The sequence below is a fragment of the Leucoraja erinacea genome, chromosome 1, assembly GCF_028641065.1.
Source record: "Leucoraja erinacea ecotype New England chromosome 1, Leri_hhj_1, whole genome shotgun sequence".
NCBI classification, from domain to species: domain Eukaryota; kingdom Metazoa; phylum Chordata; class Chondrichthyes; order Rajiformes; family Rajidae; genus Leucoraja; species Leucoraja erinaceus.
In genome coordinates, this window is record NC_073377.1 from 97,646,890 (window position 1) to 97,670,476 (window position 23,587).

The 23,587-nt window shown below is 44.1% G+C and overlaps 1 protein-coding gene across 5 annotated transcripts in view; it reads left to right on the plus strand.

Moving 5' to 3' along the window:
* Window positions 1-23,587, plus strand: part of mapk10 (mitogen-activated protein kinase 10) — a 237,464-nt gene that overhangs the window by 131,063 nt on the left and 82,814 nt on the right. For all 5 annotated transcript variants that reach the window (XR_008723964.1, XM_055640033.1, XM_055640036.1 and 2 more), the window contains exon 3: window positions 3,813-3,982. Coding sequence is in view for 4 of the 5 variants with exons in the window: in XM_055640033.1 (XP_055496008.1) it covers window positions 3,813-3,982 (170 nt within the window). In the remaining variant the exon portion in view is untranslated. The remainder of the gene's footprint in view (window positions 1-3,812; window positions 3,983-23,587) is intronic.

A 23,587-nucleotide genomic window follows, 5' to 3' on the forward strand; every position in this document is an offset into this window, starting at 1 on the left:
TATGTTCTGACAGGCTAGCTCCAAACATCCTGTTTTTCATCTCCTATTGCTGTGCCTGTTTTCCTCGTGGATAGGAATTGTGGTCTAAATACAGTTTCTCATCTAACTTTTCTAACCATTATTCTAGATGAGCATGATTGCTTATAACTTCAGCTATCCTGACCAACCTCATGAAGTCATTAAACTATTTCTGACAGTGTAGCATAGAGGATATTGGGCATGGTTTATTATTGTCATGTGAACTGAAATATAGTGAAAAGCGTCTGTTTGCATTCTATCCAGTCACAGATGGATAGATCAAATCAAATCAGATTATGCATAAATGCAATCAACAGGTAGAGCAAAGGGAATAATATCAGAATATATATATTTTTAAGGCATTGTAGAGTTACAGAAAAATTTCAACAACTGTAGTGTGGTAGGTTGGAAGATTGGGACTATAGCCAAGGTTATAGGAGGGCCATTCATAAGGCTGATAACAAAGAGGATGCAGCTCTTCCTGAATCCAGTGGTACTTGCTTTCAAGCTATTGTATCTTCTGTCCATTGGAAGAAGAGGGAATGACCAGGTTGTAAATTGTTCTGGGTTGTACTGGCTGTATCCTGAATTAATGTGTGGTTTAGATGGAGTCGATTATGAGCATATAGCATGTTGGGTTTGTTTATTATCGTCACGTGTACTGAAATCCAGTGAAAAGCTTTTGTTTCCAAGCTTACCAGTTGCATCAGAGGTGATGGGCTAGCTACATCCATAAATGTCTGAAATTTCTTGTGGCCTTGGGCAGAGTTGTTCCCTAGCCAAGCTACCATGCCATTACATACTTTCTCCAGTGCATCAGTAGAAGTTTGAAATTTGATGTTTAAAGTAGTGCACACAACCTTTGCCATCTCATTTCACGCTGCTGACACCACTCTGTTGTGTGCATTTTGCCACATCTGCCCCTCTTTGGCCTTATCTCTGTCTGCAGAACATTTACAGAAGCTTCTGAAACTCAGTGCCCTTCACCTCAACGAATCTTCCTGCCATTTCAGATCTCAGATTCATTTTCTTTTCTGAAATTCTCAATTGGAAAGCTTTGCCCTTTTGAGTGTTGAGGTAAAACATGCTTCCTCTCTTCCCTGCTAACAGAAAGTCACATAGGCAGGAAAATCATGGAAGCCCTGTCAATGTGACCAAGCAAGTCATCCCAGGGACATCCTGTGATCACCTTACAGCTGAGTGAATGTTTTGCCATTTCTCTGGTGGCCAGATTGAATTGCAGATGATACTATTTTTTTTCCTATTCTAAATGAATATTTTAACTCACTAATTTGTAGCCTCTAAAAAACCCCACAAAGTGCTGGAGTAACTTAGCGGGGCAGGAGGCATCTCTGGAGGACATGAATAGGTGATGTTTCAGTTCGGGACCCTTCTTCAGTTCGGGACCCTTCTTCAGTTCGGGATTCTTCTTCAGACTGATTGTAGCAGAGGGGAGAAAGTTGAAAGAGAGGTGCAGGCAAGACAACGCCTGTCAAGTGATAGGTTAGGAGACGGGTTTGATTGGTAGAGGGGTGGACTAAAAGCTAGAGATGACAAGGAAACAAAAGGGTGTACGATAAGGAGAGATGAGGAGTGAAATGTGAAGCCAGAGGATGGTGTATAGGAGGAGTGGGGGAAATGGGTGCACACCCAGGTGTGACACAGGGAAGGGGTGGAGAATTGGAGAATTCAATGTTCATACCAATGTCCGGACATCCAGTGGCGCTGTTGCTAGCTGCCTCAGCCTTCAGTCCAGTATCTTTTTGTATTTTTGTTATGTTGAAGAGCGTTTTTATGTGTTTTTTTAATGTCTTTATGAGGGGGAAGAGGGTACGGTAAGGGGGATACCATCCCTCAGTCGCTTCCTGGAGAGGATGCGCCTATTATTTGAGTCGCGTCCTCGCCCCCCCCCCCGCCCCCCCAGCGGCCTACCTACTGGCTTGGCGCAGCCTTTCCTGCCGGGATCGACCAGAGCTCCAGCAGCAGCAGCGCAGCGTTGGATACATCGCAGGGCGGGCGATGCCTCACCGGAGATCGCCGTTTGGAACCCCGGGTGCTGGGCCTGCTGCACTGACATGGCGGAGCTGTGGTTCGCGGAGCTCCCAACATGGGCGGCGCTGACCAACATCGCGGAGCCCTGCGACTCCACCCGGGTCGGCTTGTGGACTCGGGAACCATGGACTCCGGTGGGGGGTGGCTGATCTGGAGGTCTGGGCCGCTGAGGATGTTCTCCGTCGAGGTTCGGCGTCGGTGAATCTAGCAATCTTTCCAGTAATTGTAGATAGAATTTAAGACTGCACAAATAATTTATAAAGCAAAAAATAAACTGCTACCTGTAAACATACAAAAACTGTTCAAAGACAGAGAGGGGGGTTATAACTTTAGAGGGAAACAAAACTTGAAACAGCATTATGCTCGGACCAATTTAAAAAGTATGTGTATTTCCATTTGTGGGGTGGTTTTGTGGAATGGTCTTGACGAAACGATTAAACAAAGTATGAATATAATGCAATTTAAAAAAATGTACGAAAGATATATCTTTGAAAAGTACAGTAATGAGGAAGGAGAATGTAAATCTCACAGATGGTCTTTTTGTTCTTTTCTTTTTTTGTTCTTTTTTTCTTAATAGCTTGATTGGAGTAGTTTTTTTTGAATTGTCTGTTTAGTTTATTTTATTGAATTTTGCATTTGTTAATGGTGAAGAATGGGGGTAGGACGTGACAAGTATAGGCTTCTTCCTATCCCTTTTCGAACGAGTCTAATGTGTATTGTTGAAATTGGCTTTTGATTTTTTAATTTATGTATGTACATATATGTTATGTATATGTGTATGTGTGTATATGTGTATATGTATGTATGTATATATGTACATGTATATGTATGTATGTGTGTATGTATTTATGTATATATATATGTATATATATAATTTTCCTTTTTTTAATTCATTTTCATCTTTTCTTTTCTTCTTTTTTTTAATTGTTCGAAATAAAGATATCATTCATTCATATCATTCATCTGTCTCAAAGACACATTGGTTGTGTAATTTCAGTATTGTGGTTATTTAAAATGTTCACAGCAATATTTTTTATTGAATCAGTTGGATGGATGTATTTGATTATCCAAAGAACTCTAATCCATTGTTAAATTCTCACTTACTCTTGAAAAAGTAAACTAGCTGCACCAAAACATCACTGACATTTTCTTGACATACATGTGTGCAATTAGCAGTAACTGCGTTTAGAATTAACTACTGTGAAAAAGACCATGCTGCTAAGAACATAAATAGATTTGTTTACTTTTTTTCCATGAACCACATTGCAAATGAACAAAAAATAATGCAGGCAATTAATATATAAATGAAAACAAACCATATTTTCCCTTAGAATAGACAATTAACTGGTTTCACCCAACCTTAAACAGCTATTCAAGATTGAAGGTACCTTTTACTGACTTCATAGCCAGTTACTCTCTATTCCAGTTGGTATCATGATCCTGTAAATGTGTTATACACTAACCATTAAGGGGCAACAGATACCCCTATTTTTATTGGCTAATGCAGGAATATGATAAAGAAAGTGCTTCGAGAATTGAAATTTAGGAATACATTTGTTCAATTGCTTTGGAGTGTCAATTACTTTATAAGATAATACATGTTCTACAATTATAACAGGATAGTAACATGAAGTGTGGGTATTGTTATTTAAGGATTATTTTGCCAGTCATGATAGTAATAGCACTGTGATTTTTGAATCTCAGTAAAGCATTATAATTCCATTACTCCTTTGTGATTGCAGGGATTTGATAAACAAGTGGATGTTTCATATATTGCTCAACATTACAACATGAGTAAAAGCAAAGTGGACAACCAGTTCTACAGCGTAGAAGTAGGAGATTCTACCTTCACAGTTCTCAAACGCTACCAGAATCTAAAGCCTATTGGCTCTGGCGCTCAGGGCATTGTTTGGTGAGTACACAGTGTTATTGCTTTAAGCATGTTTCAACCTTTCATATCGAGTTCAGAAGCTAAAAACATATATCAGCAAAAATCTTTCTCAAACCTGCTGACTGTAATTTTTGCCATGCTAACATAAGTCATTTGTCGTGTTAGGGCTGTGGGAGGCCGATACTAACCTACAGTAAATTAGTCACTTGCCTGGATATTTTTAAGGTTATTTTTGTGTTCCCAGCAAATCTGGTCAAATCTATCTGATGGCATCCTATTGTTTCTTCATCCAGAATAAAAAAAGATGGGGATAGAGATCAGTTCAGAATAATAGTTCAATAAACCAAGCACTTGTCACTAGGGTGAATATAATTAGTGGCAAGCTGCATTGTTCAGTGCAATTATATGTGGCTGATATAGCATTTGTGTTCATTAAGATTAAGCTTCTTTGCACATGAAGGAGGCCAATGAAGAATCAAGGTTAACACCGTATTCAATTGTGGTGACAATCACATAACTTAACTGTGTACCATCTCTGGCTCAAGGTGGCTAAGCCCAGAGCCTGTAGGAGGAAGTCTTAAACCAACAAGAGGTGTTAAACCAAGGTCCCATCTACCTGTTAGTTGAATTACAATCATCGTAAAATAGACAATAAACAATAGGCGCAGGAGTAGGCCATTCAGTCCTTCGAGCCAGCACCGCCATTCAATGTGATCATGGCTGATCATCCACAATCAGTACCCTGTTCCTGCCTTCTCCCCATATCCTCTGACCCCGCTATCTAGCTCTCTCTGAAAAATATCCAGAGAACCGGCCTCCACCACTCTCTGAGGCAGAGAATTCCACACTCGCAACTCTCAGTGTGAAAATGTTTCCTCATCTCCATGCTAAATTGCGCATGGAGATAGATTAATGCAAGTGCTTAATTTGACAGATAAGGCTGATACCTTTTTGAACATATGTATATAAGAGATTTTAAATACATGTAAAAAAAGTTGTTCTTGGTTGGTAAAAGAAAAAGTAAAATGCATTAATACATCCCAGTTAGTCTGTTCATTAAGCAAAAATTAACAAAGTTTTTATATTTACACTAGACCAAGTGCAGACCCGTTGGGTCTGTTTCCCCAACGGCGTTTGCGGGGGGGGGGAGGTGAGAAGAGGGGAGGGAGGAGGAGGAAACGGGATAGATTTGGGAGGGAAAGGAGAGCGGGGTAGGGGGTGAGAGATGGGGAGAGAGATGTGGGGGAGGGGGGAATGGGGAGGAGGAGGGATGGAGAGAGGGGTGGGGGGAAAGAGGGGAAAGAGTGGGGAGGGAGAGTGGAAGGGAAGGGGGAGAGAAGTGGAAGAGTGGGGAGGGAGGAGGAGAGGGGTAAGGGGAGTGATGGACGAGGGACAGAGGGATAGGGAGAAGGGGGCGGGGGGAGAGAGGGAAGGGGGTGGGATAGAGAGGGAAGAGGGTTGGGGAGAGAGGGATGGGAGAGGGGAGGGGTGAGGAGAGGGGGAGGAGCGAGTGGGAGAGAAGTGAAAGAGTGGGGAGGGAGGGAGGGGTATCGGGAGTGGTGGAAGAGGGACGGGGAGTGGTGGATGAGGGACAGAGGGGTAGGGGAAGGGGTGGGGGAGAGAGGGGAAGGGAGGGGAAGAGAGAGGGATGGGGGTGCGAGAGGCGTGGGGTAAGGGGATAGAAGTGGAAGAGTGGAGAGAGAGGGGTAGGGGGAGTGGTGAAAGAGGGACAGAGGGGTAGGGGGAAGGGGGTGGTGGTAGAGAGGGAAGGGGGGTGGGGGAGAGAGAGATGGGTGGGAGAGGGAGAGGGTGAGGAGAGGGAAACATAGAAACATAGAAATTAAGTGCAGGAGTAGGCCATTCGGCCCTTCGAGCCTGCACCGCCATTCAATATGATCATGGCTGATCAACCAACTCAGTATCCTGTACCTGCCTTCTCTCCATACCCCCTGATCCCTTTAGCCACAAGGGCCACATCTAACTCCCTCTTAAATATAGCCAATGAACTGGCCTCAACTACCTTCTGCGGCAGAGAGTTCCAGAGACTCACAACTATCTGTGTGAAAAATGTTTTCCTCATCTCAGTACTAAAGGATTTCCCCTTTATCCTTAAACTGTGTCCCGCTTGTCCTGGACTTCCCCAACATCGGGAACAATCTTCCTGCATCAGACAAATGCAATTCAGGACATTTCTCTTCACAAGCAAAGTCAGAATGACGGTTAGTGATGAATTCGAATAATCGCTGAGCGTTCAGATGCTGCGCGCGCCTCCTGCACCAAAGGGGGGGGGGGGGGGAGCGTGTGTCGTCATACACAAAGATCTTGTAGTGGAGAGCTCCGCTATAAGATATTTGGTCACATACTAAGCACGCGCCTGCACAAACAGATGAGCGTCTTCTTGAATGGAGAGCGCGTGGCCGCCTCCACAAACAGTCACACACACTGTGGACCCGCCCCCACAAAAAATATTGTGTGAGGAAGGGGAGGACGAGGGTGGAGAGGGAGAGGGGGAGAAGAGGGGGAGGAGAGGATGGGGGAGAGAGGTGAAGGGGGGGAGGGGTTGGAGCGGGCGTGCATGAGTCGAGAGAAGAGAGAAGGGCAGAGAGAGAGAGAGGCTGGTACAACAACAAAAAAGCTGGATAAACTCAGCGGGTGCAGCAGCATCTATGGACCGAAGGAAAAGGGCAACGTTTTTGGCCGAAACCCTTCTTCCGGGTTTCGGCCAAAAACGTTGACCATTCAATTCGCTCCATAGATGCTGCCGCACCCGCTGAGTTTATCCAGCTTTTTTTATGTCTACCTTCGATTTTCCAGCATCTGTAGTTCCTTCTTAAAGACAGAGACTGTGCACGGTAAGGGAATGAGGAGGGAGAGGGGGAAGAGTGTGGAGGGAGGGGAGAGTGGGATGGGGGGGGGAGAGGGTTGGGGGGAGAGAGGGGAAAGTGTGTGGGGGGGGAAGGGGGGAGAGAAGTGGAAGAGTGGGGAGGGAGGGATGGAGGAGGGAGGGAGGGAGGGAGGGAGGGAGGGAGGGACGGAGGGACGGAGGGAAGGAGGGAGGGAGGGATGGGGAGAGGGTAGCAGGGAGTGGTGGAAGAGGGACAGGGGGAGTGGTGGAAGAGGGACAGAGGGGTAGGGGAAGGGGGTGGGGGAGAGAGGGGAAGGGAGGGGGAGACAGGGGTGGAGGAGAGAGAGGGGTGGGGTAAAGGGGAGAGAAGTGGAAGAGGGAGGGGTAGGGGAGTGGTGGAAGAGGGACAGAGGGGCAGGGGCGGAGGGAGAGAGGGAAGGGGGTGGGGTAGAGAGGGAAGGGGTGGGGGAGAGAGGGATGGGAGAGGGTTGAGGAGAGGGAGAGGGGGAGGAGAGAAGGGGGAGAGAAGTGGAAGAGTGGAGAGGGAGGGGGGGTAGCGGGAGTGGTGGAAGAGGGACAGAGGGGTAGGGGAAGGGGTGTGACAGGGAGGGGAAGAAAGGGGAGCTGGAGGGCGCGGGGGGGGGTCAGGGGAGAGAAGTGGTAGACTGCGGACGGAGGGGTAGAGGGACTGGTGGAAGAGGGACAGAGTGGTAGGGGAAGGGGGCGGGGGGAGAGAGGGAAGGGGATGGGGTAGAGAGGGAAGCGGGGTGGGGGAGAGAGGGATGGGTGGGAGAGGGAGAGGGGTGAGGAGAGGGAAACATAGAAAAATAGAAATTAAGTGCAGGAGGGGGCCCTTCGGCCCTTCTAGCCTGCACCACCATTCAATATGATCATGGCTGATCATCCAAGAGTATCCTGTACCTGCCTTCTCTCCATACCCCCTGATTCCTTTAGCCACAAGGGCCACATCTAACTCCCTCTTAAATATAGCCAATGAACTGACCTCAACTACCTTCTGTGGCAGAGAATTCCAGAGATTCACCACTCTCTGTGTGAAAAATGTTTTTCTCATCTCTGTCCTAAAGGATTTCCCCCTTATCCTTAAACTGTGACCCCTTGTTCTGGTCTTCCCCAACATCCGGAACAATCTTCCTGCATCTAGCCTGTCCAACCCCTTAAGAATGTTATACGTTTCTATAAGATACCCCCTCAATCTTCTAAAATCTAGCGAGTACAAGCCGAGTCTATCCAGTCTTTCTACATATGAAAGTCCTGACATTCCAGGAATCAGTCTGGTAAACCTTCTCTGTACTCCCTCTATGGCAACAATGTCTTTGAGCATTGGACATTGTGACATCACACGATGGAACGTTCACCATGGGCTGGGGCTCCTGCAAAGGCATATGTAAATGAATCCATTCCGATTGGACATATGTGAACATTGGGCATTGTGACATCACACGATGGAAGGTGAGAAGCCAGTTTATTTTTGAAATATTGGGGGGTGGGGGGGGGGGGGGGGGGGGAGGATTTGATTAAAAACATGTACTTAAACACGACGAAATGTAATGAGGAGCGGATACTTAGAAAGAAAAGTGAAATCTCTACCGAAATGGAAAAGATGTCGGCGATTCTGCGTCTGGTTTCGGAGTTGCAGTGAATCAAAGGAAGAAATGCAGCCGGCAGCCGTCCATGTAAATGGATCCATTCCGATTGGACATCTGCGAGCATTGGGCATTGTGATTGGACATCTGCGAGCGTTGGGCATTGTGACATCACAGATGGAAATGAATCAAAAGGCTGAAAGGCAGCCGAACGGCAGCCGGTCGGATGGCACGAGAGTTTTATATATTAATAGATAGATATTCAGTAAAAATCTATTAGGATGTCACGGTACAGTTGCATTTGCTTTCCTAAACTATCTGAGTTTCTACTTTAAAAATCACATCCTCTTTGCAGATGTTTCCTGAAACAAATCAATACAGTCCCTCTTCCGATTTCTTGGCAACTGCTGGTCCGGCACTTCTTTTAATCTAGTCAAAATCCAGATGGGTGGGCTTTAAATCCCCTCCCAGAAGTCCTCCTGAACATGTGGCACCTAGGCGGTCGACCTCAAGCTCATCGGGTCTTCCGTGTCAACCGGTGGGTTGAAATTGCCCCCTGCAGCTGAGGCTCTGGAACTGTGGCCTAGCCAGAGCCGGCAAATCAGTTCCCATAGCCGACTTCCGAGGTCGACTTTGCGGGCTGGTATCTCGGCTCTTGGGCGGCTAGACAGGCCGTCTGGCTAGACAGGCCGTCTGGCTAGACAGGCCGGCTTTAAGCCCCTGCCTCACAGTGCGAGTCGACCCACGAGTGACCCCGAGTGAAATAAAAAATCAAACTCGTGGTTGTGTACTAGATTCCAAGTTTATGTTCAAGAGTTTAACCAAGTTCCCACGGGTATGATTAAATTTGCCGTTTACTTCTAATTTCTGCGATGTTCCAAGTTCCTCTCCCGAGTTACCAAGTTCCTCTCCCGAGTTACTCTTGAGCCAACAATGACAACCGACGTGTGGAAAAATCATCACATGGTAAAAATGATGCCATGCAGTTTTATTTTCCACTATAAAAAGCCTGTCATGTTTAATTTTCTTAGGGTTACGGAATCAAGGGAAATGGGGAGAAAGCAGAAACTGGATACTGATTTTGTATGATCAGCTATGATTATATTTAATGGCAATGCTGGCTCGAAGGGCCAAATGTGATCACTTCCATTATGAGACAGTCTCAGAATGTTAATAGAGATTGCAATCCGTTTACATTGCGTTTTGTGCATGGATCAAATCTTAGCCCAAAATGTACATTAGGCTGTGAGAGTTAATTTCAAAACTTCAAATTATTTCAAACAATGTTTTATCCGAACAACCGATCAGGGCAGATGCATCACGGACAGCTCAGTGTGAAGTGGTGCTGGAATTATATATGTGAAATAGTCTTGGGAATTTTATTATCGATCCTAAATGCTCTATTTAAATTATAGGTCGTTTAGTTTGTTGTGAAGTGGCGCCGGATTTATCACCTCAGTCTATTAAAATTGAATTATCTCACTGAACGAAAGCATGCAATATGTTTCCAGGTAAATATCCAGTGGTTGAGAATTAAAGAGCAGTCATTTTAAACGGGCGGTTGCAGTCAATAATACGGTAACCAAATTATATTTATTCATTGCTAGAGAGGACGATGTAAACATAGTGAGGTTAGTGAGCAGCCTCTAACATTAACCGCTCCTCATACTGTTCTGTTGTGTAGGAAGGAACTGCAGATGCTGGTTTACCTCAACGATAGACACCAAAAGCTGAAGTAACTCAGAGATCAGATAGCATCTCTGGAGAGAAGGAATGGGTGACGTTTCGGATCGCGACTCTCCCGGTTGCTACCTGGACCTACCTGATCGCCCGGTTGCCAAACACTTCCCATTCCCACACTGACCTTTCTGTCAGATGTCTCCTCCAGTCACAGTGAGGCTAAATGCAAATTAGAGGAACATCATTTAATATTTCGCTTCCCAGTGGCATGAATATTGATTTCTCTCACTTCAAGTAACCCCGGCATTCCCTCTCTTTCTATCCCAAGTCGCACCAACTGCTCGTTTTCACCCAACGAACAGCGAACAAAGGTCCGTTTCCTTTATCACCGTAACTTTTTTGCATTCATTGTTTTTTATCTTTCTTTCGTTTATATCTATATCTTTAGTTTCCCTTGCCAGTCTGTCGAAGAGTCTCGACCCGAAACATCACCCATTCCTTCTCTCCAGAGATGCTGCCTGTCCACTGAGTTACTCCAGCTTTTTGTGTATATCGTCGCCCTTCTTCAGACTGTTCTGTTGTATTGACCAAAAACTAATGATGTGACAGTACCGGCAACTTAATGAATGAAATGGAGACACGGGGAATTAAATGGACTTGGAATAACTGGGGCGGTGGAGTTTTATCGAAAAGTGACTACATGAAATCGGTGGAAGGAAACAGGCAGGCGAGGTTTCGGGACAGGGTCCTTCTTCAGACTCCATGACCCGTTGAGTTCTTCCAGCTGTCAAATGGAGACATGGGGGACCACAGATGCTGACATGTTGAGCAAAACACAAAGTGTTGGAGCAACTCGATGGGCCGAATGGCCTAATTCTGCTCCTATGACATGAACTCACAAAGTGTCGAAGTAAGCCAGCGAGTCAGGCAGCATCTGTGGAGGGAATGGATAGGTAACGTTTTGGATTGAGTCCCTTTTCGAGCTGAATAAACGTCTGTCCATTTCCTCCGCTGATGCTGCCTGTCTCGCTGAGTTACTCAAACGCTGTGTGAGTTCCTCCAACACTTTGTGTGTTTTTTATGATCATGATTCCAGCATCTGCAGTTTCTTGTCTCTACATAAACTAGGCCTCAGCAACACGGAGTGTACTAACCGGGAGATTATGTTGCTGCTGCCAAGACAACAGCTGGCAATGTATGCACGGTAGATGTCACATTGTGTGGGAAACGAGGTCTCCAGGGAGACAGAGGCAAAGTGCTGGAGTACCTCCGCGGGACAGGCAGCATCTCTGGACATTTATAAAGCATTACATTTTGGAACACAAGGAACTACAGAAGCTGGTTTACGAAAAAATACAAAGTGCTGGAGTAACTCAACGTGTCAGGCAGTATCTGTGGAGAACATGGACAGGTGACGTTTCGGGTGAAAGAAGGGTCTAAAGTTTGAAGAAGTGTCCCGACCCGAAACGTCACCAATCCAAGTTCTCCGGAGATGACTAATCTTCAACATTTCACTTCTGGCACTCAGGCCAAACCCACGGCAGACTCAAGAGTCACTATGGTAAACTCACCGGCCACTACATTGTTACAACGAGTTTAAATGTTTCAAATTTTAACTTCAAGAGTAAATTTGACTCATGGAAATCGTTAAACATGTTTAAAATTTTTTAAGAGTTAACAAGTTTCCCGGGTACCTGCCGTTAACGCCACGGGTCACGAGTTCCGATGTTCCCGCTACGTTAATTGTACGTGATTACCACGAGTTTAATTTGGTTTAAACTCGGGGTCACTCGTGGGTCGACTCGCACCATTAGACAAGGGTTTTAGACTCCTCTCGGAGGCCGTAACTGCTGTTGGTCCGGCAAAATGGATAATACAAAAAGGGTCTGGAACTAAGGGTGCCAGAAAATCAGTGGTGGACCTGTATGTATTTATGTTACCTTTCAAAGGTATTGCTATAGTTGAAGGTTTGGCCTGAAGAGCATTTAAGCTAATCAGTGGTAAAGAAAAGACAATTATGAACTGGGGGAAAGGGAATTCCCTCCTTAAAATTATTCTTATACTAGATGAGTCTGTGTCGGAACTCCATTGCCATTTCACACTGCACCTCAATTTATAATATGTTTAACACAGTTTAAATCTAACCTAATCTGGCTTCATGAAACTCCACTCAATTGAATGTTAAAGATAAAGGGAGAATAGGGAAGATTCAAACAAGAGGACATAACTTCAGAATTAAGGGACAGAAGTTTAGGGGTAATATGAGGGGGAACTTCTTTACTCAGAGAGTGGTAGCGGTGTGGAATGAGCTTCCAGTGGAAGTGGTGGAGGCAGGTTCATTGGTATCATTTAAAAATAAATTGGATAGGCATATGGATGAGAAGGGAATGGAGGGTTATGGTATGAGTGGAGGCAGGTGGGACTAAGGGGAAAAAAAGTTGTTCGGCACGGACTTGTAGGGCCAAGATGGCCTGTTTCCGTGCTGTAATTGTTATATGGTTATATGGTTAAAGCAGTCAGATTTTATTCAGCTTGCTATTTCTCACTAAGAAGCATCTTGAATCCAGGGAGATTTTTTTAAAACTCAGTTGGTCTTGGCATTAAGTAATATGGAAGGGATTGACAGAACATGGTAATTGTTACCATAAGTCACTTAATAATCTGACAGTACGTTTGATATGGAGAAGTGGCTAAATTACCAAACTAGTGATCGTGAGGCTTAGACCAACAAACCATACTGCCAAAGACAGACACAAATGCTGGAGTAACTCAACAGGGCAAACAGCATCTCTAGAGAGAAGGAATGGGTGACGTTTGGGGTCGAGGCCTTTTGTTTAGATGCTGCCTTACTCCAGCATTTTGTGTCCATCTTTAGATTAAACCATCATTTGTAGTTTCTTCTTACACAACCATACTGCCAAGTTCCACTCCCAGGATGGCAGCTATAATTCAGCTAATCATCTAGAATTTGCAAAAATTCATCTGTTTCACCAGCTTCCTTGAGTGAGGAAAATATGCTGCCCTTATTTGGTCTGACTCCAGACATACTCCATGTGGATGACATATTTTAATGGCCTGGTGGCTCACCACCACCTTCTCAAAGGGCAATTAGGGATGAGCATTAAAATGGTGGACTTGAAAAATTAATAAAATAAAATTAATCACTATCATTGGCCACTCTGGTTTTAATTCCCATCCCAGATACTTCAGGCGAGTCTCAGCTTTCTCAGATGTCTTGGAGCGAATGCTGTATGTCGAAGGTGCCATCTTGTGTCTTGCCACTGCATCACTATAATCTCAGATAGACACAAAATGCTGGAGTAACTCAGTAGACCAGGCAGCATCTCTGGAGAAGAGGATTAGGTGACTTTTCGGGTTGAAATCCTACTTCTTCCTTCCTACTCACTATAATCTCAGTTGGGTACAAAAGAACATGTGGCACTATTTCAAAATGTTATTCCAAGTATATTAACCAATAACAATTGCTCAACCAACAACACCTGATCTCTTTCACTTTGCTATTTGTAGGAGGCTGTTGCCACAAGCTAAATACCAATCTCCTCACACTATTACAGTAGTAATAGGGCTTTGTTAGCTATAAAGTACTCCGAATGTTTGAGGCTGTACATAAATGCAAGTTTTCTTTTTAACACCATCCCTTGAAACCTATACTTTTCTTAAATGTAAAATCCGACCATTAGAGGGTTTTTTTAGTTTAGTTACTGCACTTTAGAAATGAACCCAACCTACAGTTAGTCAGCAAAGAGGCAGAAAGATACAAACAATTGAACCGAGTATGAATTATGTTTCAATATCAGTTGAATAGGTAAAGCTAGAAGAAAATAAAAATAAAAATAGATGAGCAAACTAGAAGCTGCATGCTTGATAAGATGGATCCATATTTATAATTTCATGCAAGATTGTGCTTATAATGGTTCATTTAGTGGCACTGCTTTCCACAAAATTATACCAGCATTGTCTCGGTTATCGCAACATTATAATATTGCTTTGTTGCAGGATATCTGTACAAGATAAGGAACATTTTCAGAACTTGCCAGACATTAATCATAAAATGTGCTGTTGGTGACAGCAGCTTTGCAGAGCCATGGTTCCTCAGTGTTCTTGCTGTCTCACTGCCACTGTTGTGTGAACCCTTAGCTAAGTGATGTGTTCAGTTCTTAGCACCACACTTCAGCAGGAATGAAAAATCGTTGCGGAAAGAGCAGGGATTCATGAAACTGGTCCCAGTGTTGACAGATTTGAGTTACGTGGAGAAACTTGATAAGATTAAATTGTTCTTCCTAGAACAGAAAAGATGAAGAGGATTGAAAATAGAAATAAACCACAGTTGCTGGAAATCCAAAATAAAAACAGAAAATATTGGGAATATTCAGCATATTTGTGGAAAGAGAAACAGTTAATGACTCTGGCGGAGCAGCCCTTCTTATAATTGGGAAAGTGAGAAAACAAGTTGGTTTAAAATTGCAGGGAGATTGGGGCAAGGATGGTACACAAAAAAGCTGGAGAAACTCAGCGGGTGCAGCAGCATCTATGGAGCGAAGGAAATAGGCAACGTTTCGGGCTGAAACCCTTGGGGCAAGGATGGTTTTGAGAAAGGGGAGATTTCTCTTAGAGGGAGGCCAGGGTTGTCCAAGAGATTTCAACATTTATCCGGATGTCTGGTTCATTGATAAATAAAGATACTGTAGTTATTGTTGGAGAAAAATGAAGGTACTTGTGAACAACTGAAAGCAAAAGGAGAATCAGCACCCCTTCTTCAGAACAAGGGTCTCGACCCAAAACGTCACTTATTTGTATTCTCCAGAGATGTTGCCTGACCCGCTAAGTTACTGCAGCAGTTGTGTCCATTTTTGGTGTAAACCAGCATCTGCAGTTCCTTTCTAAGCAAATGGAGAATGTTGGAAATGCCCTACAAATCCGACCGAGTCTGTTTAGTTTATTGTCACGTATACCGAGATACAGTTGCATACTAACCAGTCAGCTGAAAGATGATACATGATTACAATCAAGTCTTCCACAGTGTCCAGATACATGATAAAGGGAATAATGTTTACTGCAAGATAAAGTCCAATTAAAGATAGTCTAAGAGTATTCATTAAAGTAGATAGTAGCTCAGGACCGCGCTTTAGTTGTTTGTAGGATGGCTCAAATGCCTGATAACAGCAGGGAAGAAACTATCTCTGAAACTGGAGGTATGCATTTCCACACTTCCGTACCTCTTGACTGTTGGGAGACGGGAGAAGGAGTGACTGGGGTGAGGCTAGTCCTTGATTATGCTGCTGGCATTGCTGAAGCAGCATGAAGTGTAGATGAAGTCAATTGAAAGGAGGTTGGTTTGTGTGATGGTCTGGGCTGTGATCATAATTCTTTGCAATTTCTTGCATTCTTGGATGGAGCTGTTCCCAAACCATGCTGTGGTGCAACCCGATAGTTCCTCAGCTTCCTCTTGAGATCTTGTTCATCATAATGGCTGATCTTCAGCCAGTTTGATTTACTCCAAGTGACATCGTTAAACATTCTCAAAGGCCATGGATGGCCTTGTTAATGCTGTATTTATAGCCAAGATGTAAAAGAAAGCATTAGTACTGGCATCAACCACCCCCAGTATCATTAACTCCAAAAAATGTTTACACGCAGGCTTTAAGGTTATAGGACTCGGGGATCAGAAATTTCCATGGTCATTCAGAGGATAGGATACAGATCGATGAATCAGGGACATGGTGGATTGGGGAGATGATGGTGGTTGGGGTAATATGTGGTATAGATGGGCCTGCATTTTGGGGAGATAATGCTAGGATGATTGGGTACTCTGTGGTAGAGTTCGCTGTGGGTGATTTTCAAAAGGTAAAAGGTGTTTTGGAGGTTTCCTGTTAGCATAGTTAACACTTAGTAATCCTGGAACAGCACATCATTGTCTGTATAACTCCTTATCACCCACCCTACAGCCAACAATGCACAATTTGGGCTTCACCTTTCCTTGATCATTGGTCCTTTTTGCCTATCTTTCATTACTTTTTTGTTCGATGTACCTTCTATATCTCTTATTTCACTTTCTCTTGACACAGTCTGAAGAAGGGTCTCAACCCAAAATGTCACCTATTCCTTTTCTCCAGAGATGCTGCCTGACCCAGATTTTTACTCAAGCTTTTTGTGTCTATCTTCAGCATAAAAGAGCATCTGCAGTTCCGTCCTACACATCAAAGATCACCCCCAAAACAACTGGTCCTAATTTTCCCATCAACACTTAAAAGGATTAATTGCACAGCGACTTGTCCTGGGCCAGCCTTAGCAAAGCAATGGCCAAGTAAACACACCAACGCCTCTACTTTCTTAAGAGGCTTTGAAAGTTTGGCATGTCCCCAACAACTCTCACCTACCACTGCAGATGCACTGCAGCAAGCATTTTATTGGGATGCATCACAGGATGATTTGGGAACAGCTCCATCCAAGATCGCAGAGAATTGTGGACGCAGCCCAGATCATCATGCAAACCAACTTTCCTTTGATTCTATCTATACTTCATGCTGTCCTGGCAAGGCCACCAGCATAATCTAGGAAGAGTCTCAGCCCAGACACCCTCTGCTCCCCTCTCCCATCAGGCAAGAGGTAAAGAAGCATGAAAGCACATACCTCCAGACTCCCAGCTGTCATCAGGTAACTGAACCACCCTATCAGCAACTAGAGTGTGGTCTTGAGCTACCATCCACCTCATTGCAGACCCTCAAACTATCTTTAATCGGACTTTATCTGTCACTAAATGTCATTCCCGTTATCCTGTATCTGTACACTGTGGACGACTTGTAGAATCTTTCCACTGACGGATAGCTTCCACGGATAGCATGCAACAAAAGTTTTTCCCTGCGTCTCAGTACATGTGACTAAAAGCTAAACTAAACTAAACTAAACCAAACAAAACTACATTAAACTAAACTACTGAATTTGAAATATAAGTTACCCACACGCTTTGAGCATGATGTAAACTGTGAATTGCATGGTAGAATTTGTAGAGTGTCGCAAAACAACTGGAAACAGTTCTTGTGTTTCACTCCATGGTAAGTATAGTTTCAATGGCAAAGTGAAATAAACACTGCTACTGTGGTTTAATATCTGGGCAACTGAATTAGTTTGCACTGCAGTGACACTTGGTGGCCAGAACGCACAACTGCAGACAGACCCAGGCTACTGAACTTGCAGATGCTGGTTTAAACCGAATATAGACACAAAAAGCTGGAGTGACTCAGCGGGACAAGCAGCATCTCTGGAGAGGGGGGATGGGTGTCGTTTCGGGTCAACACCTTTCTTCAGACTTCTGCAGGATACCATGGGCTCATTAAAAACCTTTAACCCTCCTGAAACAATGGTTTTCATACAATTTACACCCACAGCTGTCAGAGGTTACCTCAGCACCATGATATCCTCCACCGGGGGAAACTGCCACGTTCCACTTCAATGTGAAGCCAGAGTCTTTGGGCACTGTGAGCAATGATCAATATTAGAAAACGTGTGTGGGGATTGTGAGATCAGTAAACAGCAAACTCTACAATGCCATAGCCGTCAAAAAACAAATGTATAATAACAGAACAATTTTTGGGGTGAATTTCTCGAACGATCTCTTATATTCTAATAACATATAGTGACTTACAACTTTGTGGTTTGTGATACAGGCATAGATAGAGTATATGTGGACATAATGATTCCAGTAGTGGGAGAGTCTACAGCCTCAGAATAAAACAACATACCTTTAGAATGGAGATGAGGAGGAATTTATTTAGCCAAGTGGGGTGAATCTGTGGAATTAATTGCCACAGGTGGCTGTGGAGGCCGTCATTGGGTATTTTTAAAGCGGAGATTGATAGGTTCTTGCTTAGTAAGGGTGTCAATGATTACGGGGAAAAAGCAGGAGAGTGGGGTTGAGAGTGAAAAATAGATCAACCATGATTGAATGGTGGAGCAGACTCGATGTTCCGAATAATGTTATTCTGCTCCTATTGACTAAATTGGAGAGGCTAGGACATTAAAATTGAGTAAAGGCTCTGGGCTGATAGGGCATTTGGTCAATTTAAAAGTGCTTTCTGTAGAAATGGGACAAGCTCAAAGGTATCAAAGGTATTTTATTGGTCACATTCACATACACCTAGGTGTAGTGAAGTGAAATGCTTCTTGCCATTTTGCAGCACATAAAGAAGGAATACAGATATAACATTAATAAGAGTTTTAAACATAAAGAACATCTCCCCACAATGGTTCCCATTATGAGGGAAGGCACAAAGTCCAGTCCCCAACCCCAGTTCACCCATAGTCGGGCCTATTGAGGCCTCCACAGTTGCCTCTACGGAGGCCCGATGTTCCAGGCCGTTCTCACCGGGCGATGTTGCTCCGGCATCGGGAGAGTCCTCTCAGCGGCTTGGGAACCCTGGAATGGCCACGGCTTCCGAAGCCAACAAGGCCGCGCCGGTTAGAGCTCCACAACTGGCGATCTCATCTAGAGATCCCAGGCTCCCGGTGTAAAGTTCAGCGCCACCGCCCGCCGCAGCTGGTCGCTCCACAGTCCTGCAGCTCCGCAATGTTTTCCTCAGTGATCTTCAGCTCACCAGAGCTCCAGTGCGGCGACCCGGGCAAGGCATCGCCTGCTCCGCGATAGCGCTCCAGCGCTGTGCCGCCACCGAATCCGAGGTTCTGGGCGGTCCCCGACAGGAAAACGCCGCTCCAGGCCCTCTAGGCCCTCCAGGTCTAGGTAGCGAGGACGGGTCGAAGCTGCAGCCCAGAGAAAAGCTGCCTCTCTGACCAGGTAGGGACCCTGAAAGTAGTTCCCCCCCCCCCCCCCCCCCCCACCCCCACCCCCCCCCCCCCCCCCCCCCCCCCCCCCCCCCCCCCCCCCCCCCCCCCCCCCCCCCCCCCCCCCCCCCCCCCCCACATAAAAAAGTCTAGACCTCCAAACATAAAACACTTTAACTCCAAACAAAACACTTTAACTAACTCAAAATAAAAATAAAATGATGAAAAGACAGACAGCTGCTGGCTGGGCAGCCATACACAGGACAGCAACCCCAAGCTGCAGAATGGTGCCAGTTTGTGTAGAACCTAGATCAGAGCTGCAGGAAGAGAATGGGATCATCTGCAGACCCTGACAATTAGGTGCAAAATGCATAGAATGGATTGGATGAATGCAAACCAGACATACACATTGTACATAATGTTGCAAAGCTTTACTTTGCTGGATGTCGATTGGATTAATTAAGTATTGAGCCTGGTCTGGTCTTCTTGCATATCAGGGCACATGTTGCGATGTTCATTTCCTCTGAGAAACACTGTTTGAATACAATGTATTAGCCACTATATTATTGGGTTAGGGAAATGTCTCGAATGTATGGGGTTAATCGATATCTGTAATTGGATTGTAAAGAGACCACCCCCATGTAGTTCGGCTCCTCGAGGTCCGGGGACCTAAAAAAGTCCGCTACCACGAGGTCCCGTGTCGATCTTCTGGGAGAGCGCTTAGGACTGCATGACCTTCTGGAGTGTCTCTGTTTGAGCGAGGCCAAGAGGGCTTGATCAGGCAGATACAGTAGTTGGAACTGTAATTGTATTTTATCAAAATAAAGTTTAAATGCACAAGTACTTGACAGTGATTGAAACTAGACTGGGGTGAAGCTTAGAATGAGCTATTTACATTGGGGGCTCGTCCGGGATCTCAACGGACCCCGCTCAAGGGTGGTGGGCTGTGTTGATCGCGAGTGCGGAAATTTGGACCACTGTATGGTTTAGCATTGAATTTCGGCACTTCGCTAGTCGGGGCAGATCGATCATTCGCCTGCTTGAGAATTAGAATAGAGTCTAGCAAGCATGGGGGGGACGGGACGGAGGGGGGGAGGTGGTTAGCACTCCTTTGGGTTAGGAGCCCATAAAACAGGGCATGGAGTAGCCCAAAACTTAGTCGTAGTTGGCAGACTGCAGCTATTTTAATGAGAGCCTGATGCACTTCATTGGGCGAGGGGTGTCCCACTACCCAGATTTGGTATCCAATTGGTGGGGTATTGAAACACAGGTCTGGTCTACATATTGATCTATCTTTGTCGGGAGCGCTGATTGGAAAGTTGCGTTCTGAAAATCAGCATCAACTGCCAGCGCTGAACCCCCGGTGCCAAGCAGAGAGGGGTGTCTGCGTGAAGGTGTCTGAGTCTCCCCCTGGAGTGATGGACGGGAAACCTCGTAAAGGCATCAGGCTCGGTGGCTAGAGTATAGATTGGCTGGGAATATTCTAGTCCACTCGTGATTTAATTGGGCAATTTAGTTTGAATTAGAGAGCCCACGTATGTGGAGTGGTACGCACCAAAACTAGGAGTCTGAGAACGAGTCTAGATTTGCAGAATCAAATTTCCAAATACAGAATTTCACATTGATGTCCTGCCCATATGGTAGAATTCGAATTCTGTGTAGATAGAACTTTGGAGTTTGTGCATGTTCGTGATCGATTCCGAATAGCGGCTGATCAACAGTAAATAGTAACCCTCTGATCGATTGTTGATATGTACCTGATAGCGAAGAATAACTGAGAGACGGGAGCCTGATTTACTTGGTGAAAAGTAAACCAAATGCGAACGGTACCCCTAATTCTGTAGAACTTAGAGAGGAGCGATAGAGGTCCCCCTAAAGAAGTCCAGTTTTAGCGTGAGGATAGTAACATTCAGAAGGAAAAGTAGTCATTTAAGGAGGAGCACTCCTCAGCAAAGAGTAACCTAGGAAGGGGAAAATCTTTGATATCGGAGAGGTTCACTGATTGATAACAGTGTGACATGGCATTGAGATAAGTGCTTGTAAACTGTGCGCTAGCGCGTTAATTCATATTTTTGTAAATTGTAAAAGTTTAATATCGTCCTTTTTATATTGTTATTGGATCCGAATTGTGGAAATATTTTGTGCATGTAAATAAATTTACAGTGAATTAAGATTTAGAAACTCAAGATTTAGAGTGTGTTATGTTTGCGGAACTCTATTTGTATTGCTGCTTGTGTGAGTGTTCAAGGATTTAAGGATTTAGATCATTTAAGTAAAAGTGTGTTTGAATTAAATATTTGTAATTGTTTAGATTGTAGTATTGTGAGAATCTGATTCATGGTGGTCTGATCAGGGTTTGTCCTCTTTCGATCGCTGTGTCGGGGGAGGAGCCGTTCCGCCGACCAATTGCGCCACAAGGAAGATTTATTAGAGTGTGATTTATTGGATGGTTGTAGTTTATATTGGGGTGTGTCTGGGGTTACTTATAATCACGGGATTACTTTATTTTCTGATTATGGTTTTATTGGCGTGGTTCGGATTTGTTCGTCTGTACGAACTTAAAGTGAATTGAGTGGGAAAGATTACTGCTTGGTAGTAATTAAGAGTTGGCGTCTTGGGTTGAGAAACCGGAGATCCTTTGTTTGAATATTTAGAGTTAAATGAAGTGATTGTGATCTAACTGATAAGAAAGTTGGGAGAGCGATTGAATACGAGCGATTGATTTGAATAACTAAATAGGAGTGATTGAGTAACGGTTGGAAGGGAATAATTCTGTGAATAGGTGTGAATCTGAGAGCCATTATGTGGGAGAGATTCCATTGACCTTGGAGTCCGAAAGGAAGGAGTGAGATTGAATAGTTGTGAGTGTCTGGAATTTAATTTTTTTATTGTAACTATTGTGTAGAAAAATGGGGAATGTCTCAGAGAAGGACTTATCAAATAGACCCGGAAGCTCGATAAGAATAATTTGCGAGAAGCTTCCACATGAAGCAAACCAAATTTCACTGTACCAATTGGTGCATGTGACAATAAATGTAAACTTGAAGCAGACAGGTTAAGAGGATTATCTGCAGAATTAAATGGAGTTTTGTGAAGCGAACTTTGGCCGCTGGGTGGACTAAATCTGTAATAGGAATAAACTACGTAGAAACAATTGTTAAAAGATATGGAAACAGTGAAGAAGGGAATGAGCTATTGGAATGATGTTCACTAGAGGAAAATAAATAAAGAGATCGTTCTGCTGTCTATTCAAAGTATGGCAGCATGTAAATTAGGGATTAGAAGTGAATACGAGAGAACTGGTCCTTCTCAAGATGTTCCGGAACAGGGAAAGGAAGATAGTGGAAGCCAACAGCAGGAGAGAACACCAACTTCTAAAAGGGAAACTACTGAGATGGCTCTTAAAGGGGAGGTGTCGACTAAAATTAAACTTATTAAATTTGGTAAGAGTGCAGCAGTATCTGTAGACTTCGAAGGGAGAGAAGCTCACAGTATGCCAGCGGAAGATGGGAAGGATTATTCAGAGACGTCAGGAAGGATGGAACTTGGGAAGATCTGGCAACATGGAAATTATTCAGGGAATATGAGAAGTGGAATTGGATATGGTCAAAAGAGGAACTGTGAACAGCAGAACTTCCCTTTAAGAGACCAGACTAGAAATTACTCAATGGTTAGGAAACTGGTATAAGAGAACCCCTATGGATTGAGCGCCGAGCCAACACACGAAGGAAGAAGTACTGGAGGAGAAGTCTATTGAATTAGAAGGAGAAACTTGAATGGGTGTGGAGATATCAGAGTCGATGTATTTGACCGATGGATCTAAGTTATTTAACCCTTAATAGTAAAGCGGCTTATTTTATCAAGGTGGAAATAAATTGTCCCTAGAAATGGCATTCTTAATTGGATTTATGATAGAATTGACAACATATGGATATTGATTGGTTAAATTTGAACAGCTGGGAATTCCACAGGAATTGGAATGGAATTGTGTTATCGGCCACAAGGCTGTGGAATGAGAAGGGTGAGATGGAGACTGAATTTTAAAATAGTAAATTGAAGCCTGAGACTGAATTTGGTTAAATTGGAATATTTATCATGGTTTGCTTAAAATAAGAGTCATGCCTGGAGGGAAATCTGGACTGAACGCAGCTCAAATTTGTATGATAAACCATCATCAGATATACATATTATAACATCGTGTGAATATGGAGAGGGCTGATTAGTGTTGATCCTAGAATAGTAAAGAGTATATTATAGAACAGAATATAAATAGTGGTAAAGTGATAGAGCAGAATATAATAGGATAGTGAAAGTGAAATGGAAATGGGATAGTATTTCAGAATTACAGTGAATGTATGGGGAAGCATTGGCGCATGAATGGTAACTTGCTTTTTCCCAGGTTTTTCAGGAATTATAGGTTATAGGTTCGACAGTGGAAAGGGATGGAATAACGGGCAACAACACCGATGGAGGGAATTCGCACCCATGAAAACTCAGGCAGTGAAGACTCATCAGACGGAAATTGTGAAGCTACGCCCACAAAAACTCGGGAAGCTTGATAAGATTCTGAGAAGAAACATCATCATCTTGTGTTGTTGATGGATGTAGAATGTAATGAACACACATATGTATATCTGGTTATCTGATTATCTGACTACTTAGTTATCATGAATGATGGTTTACAATATATGATAAAAGGAA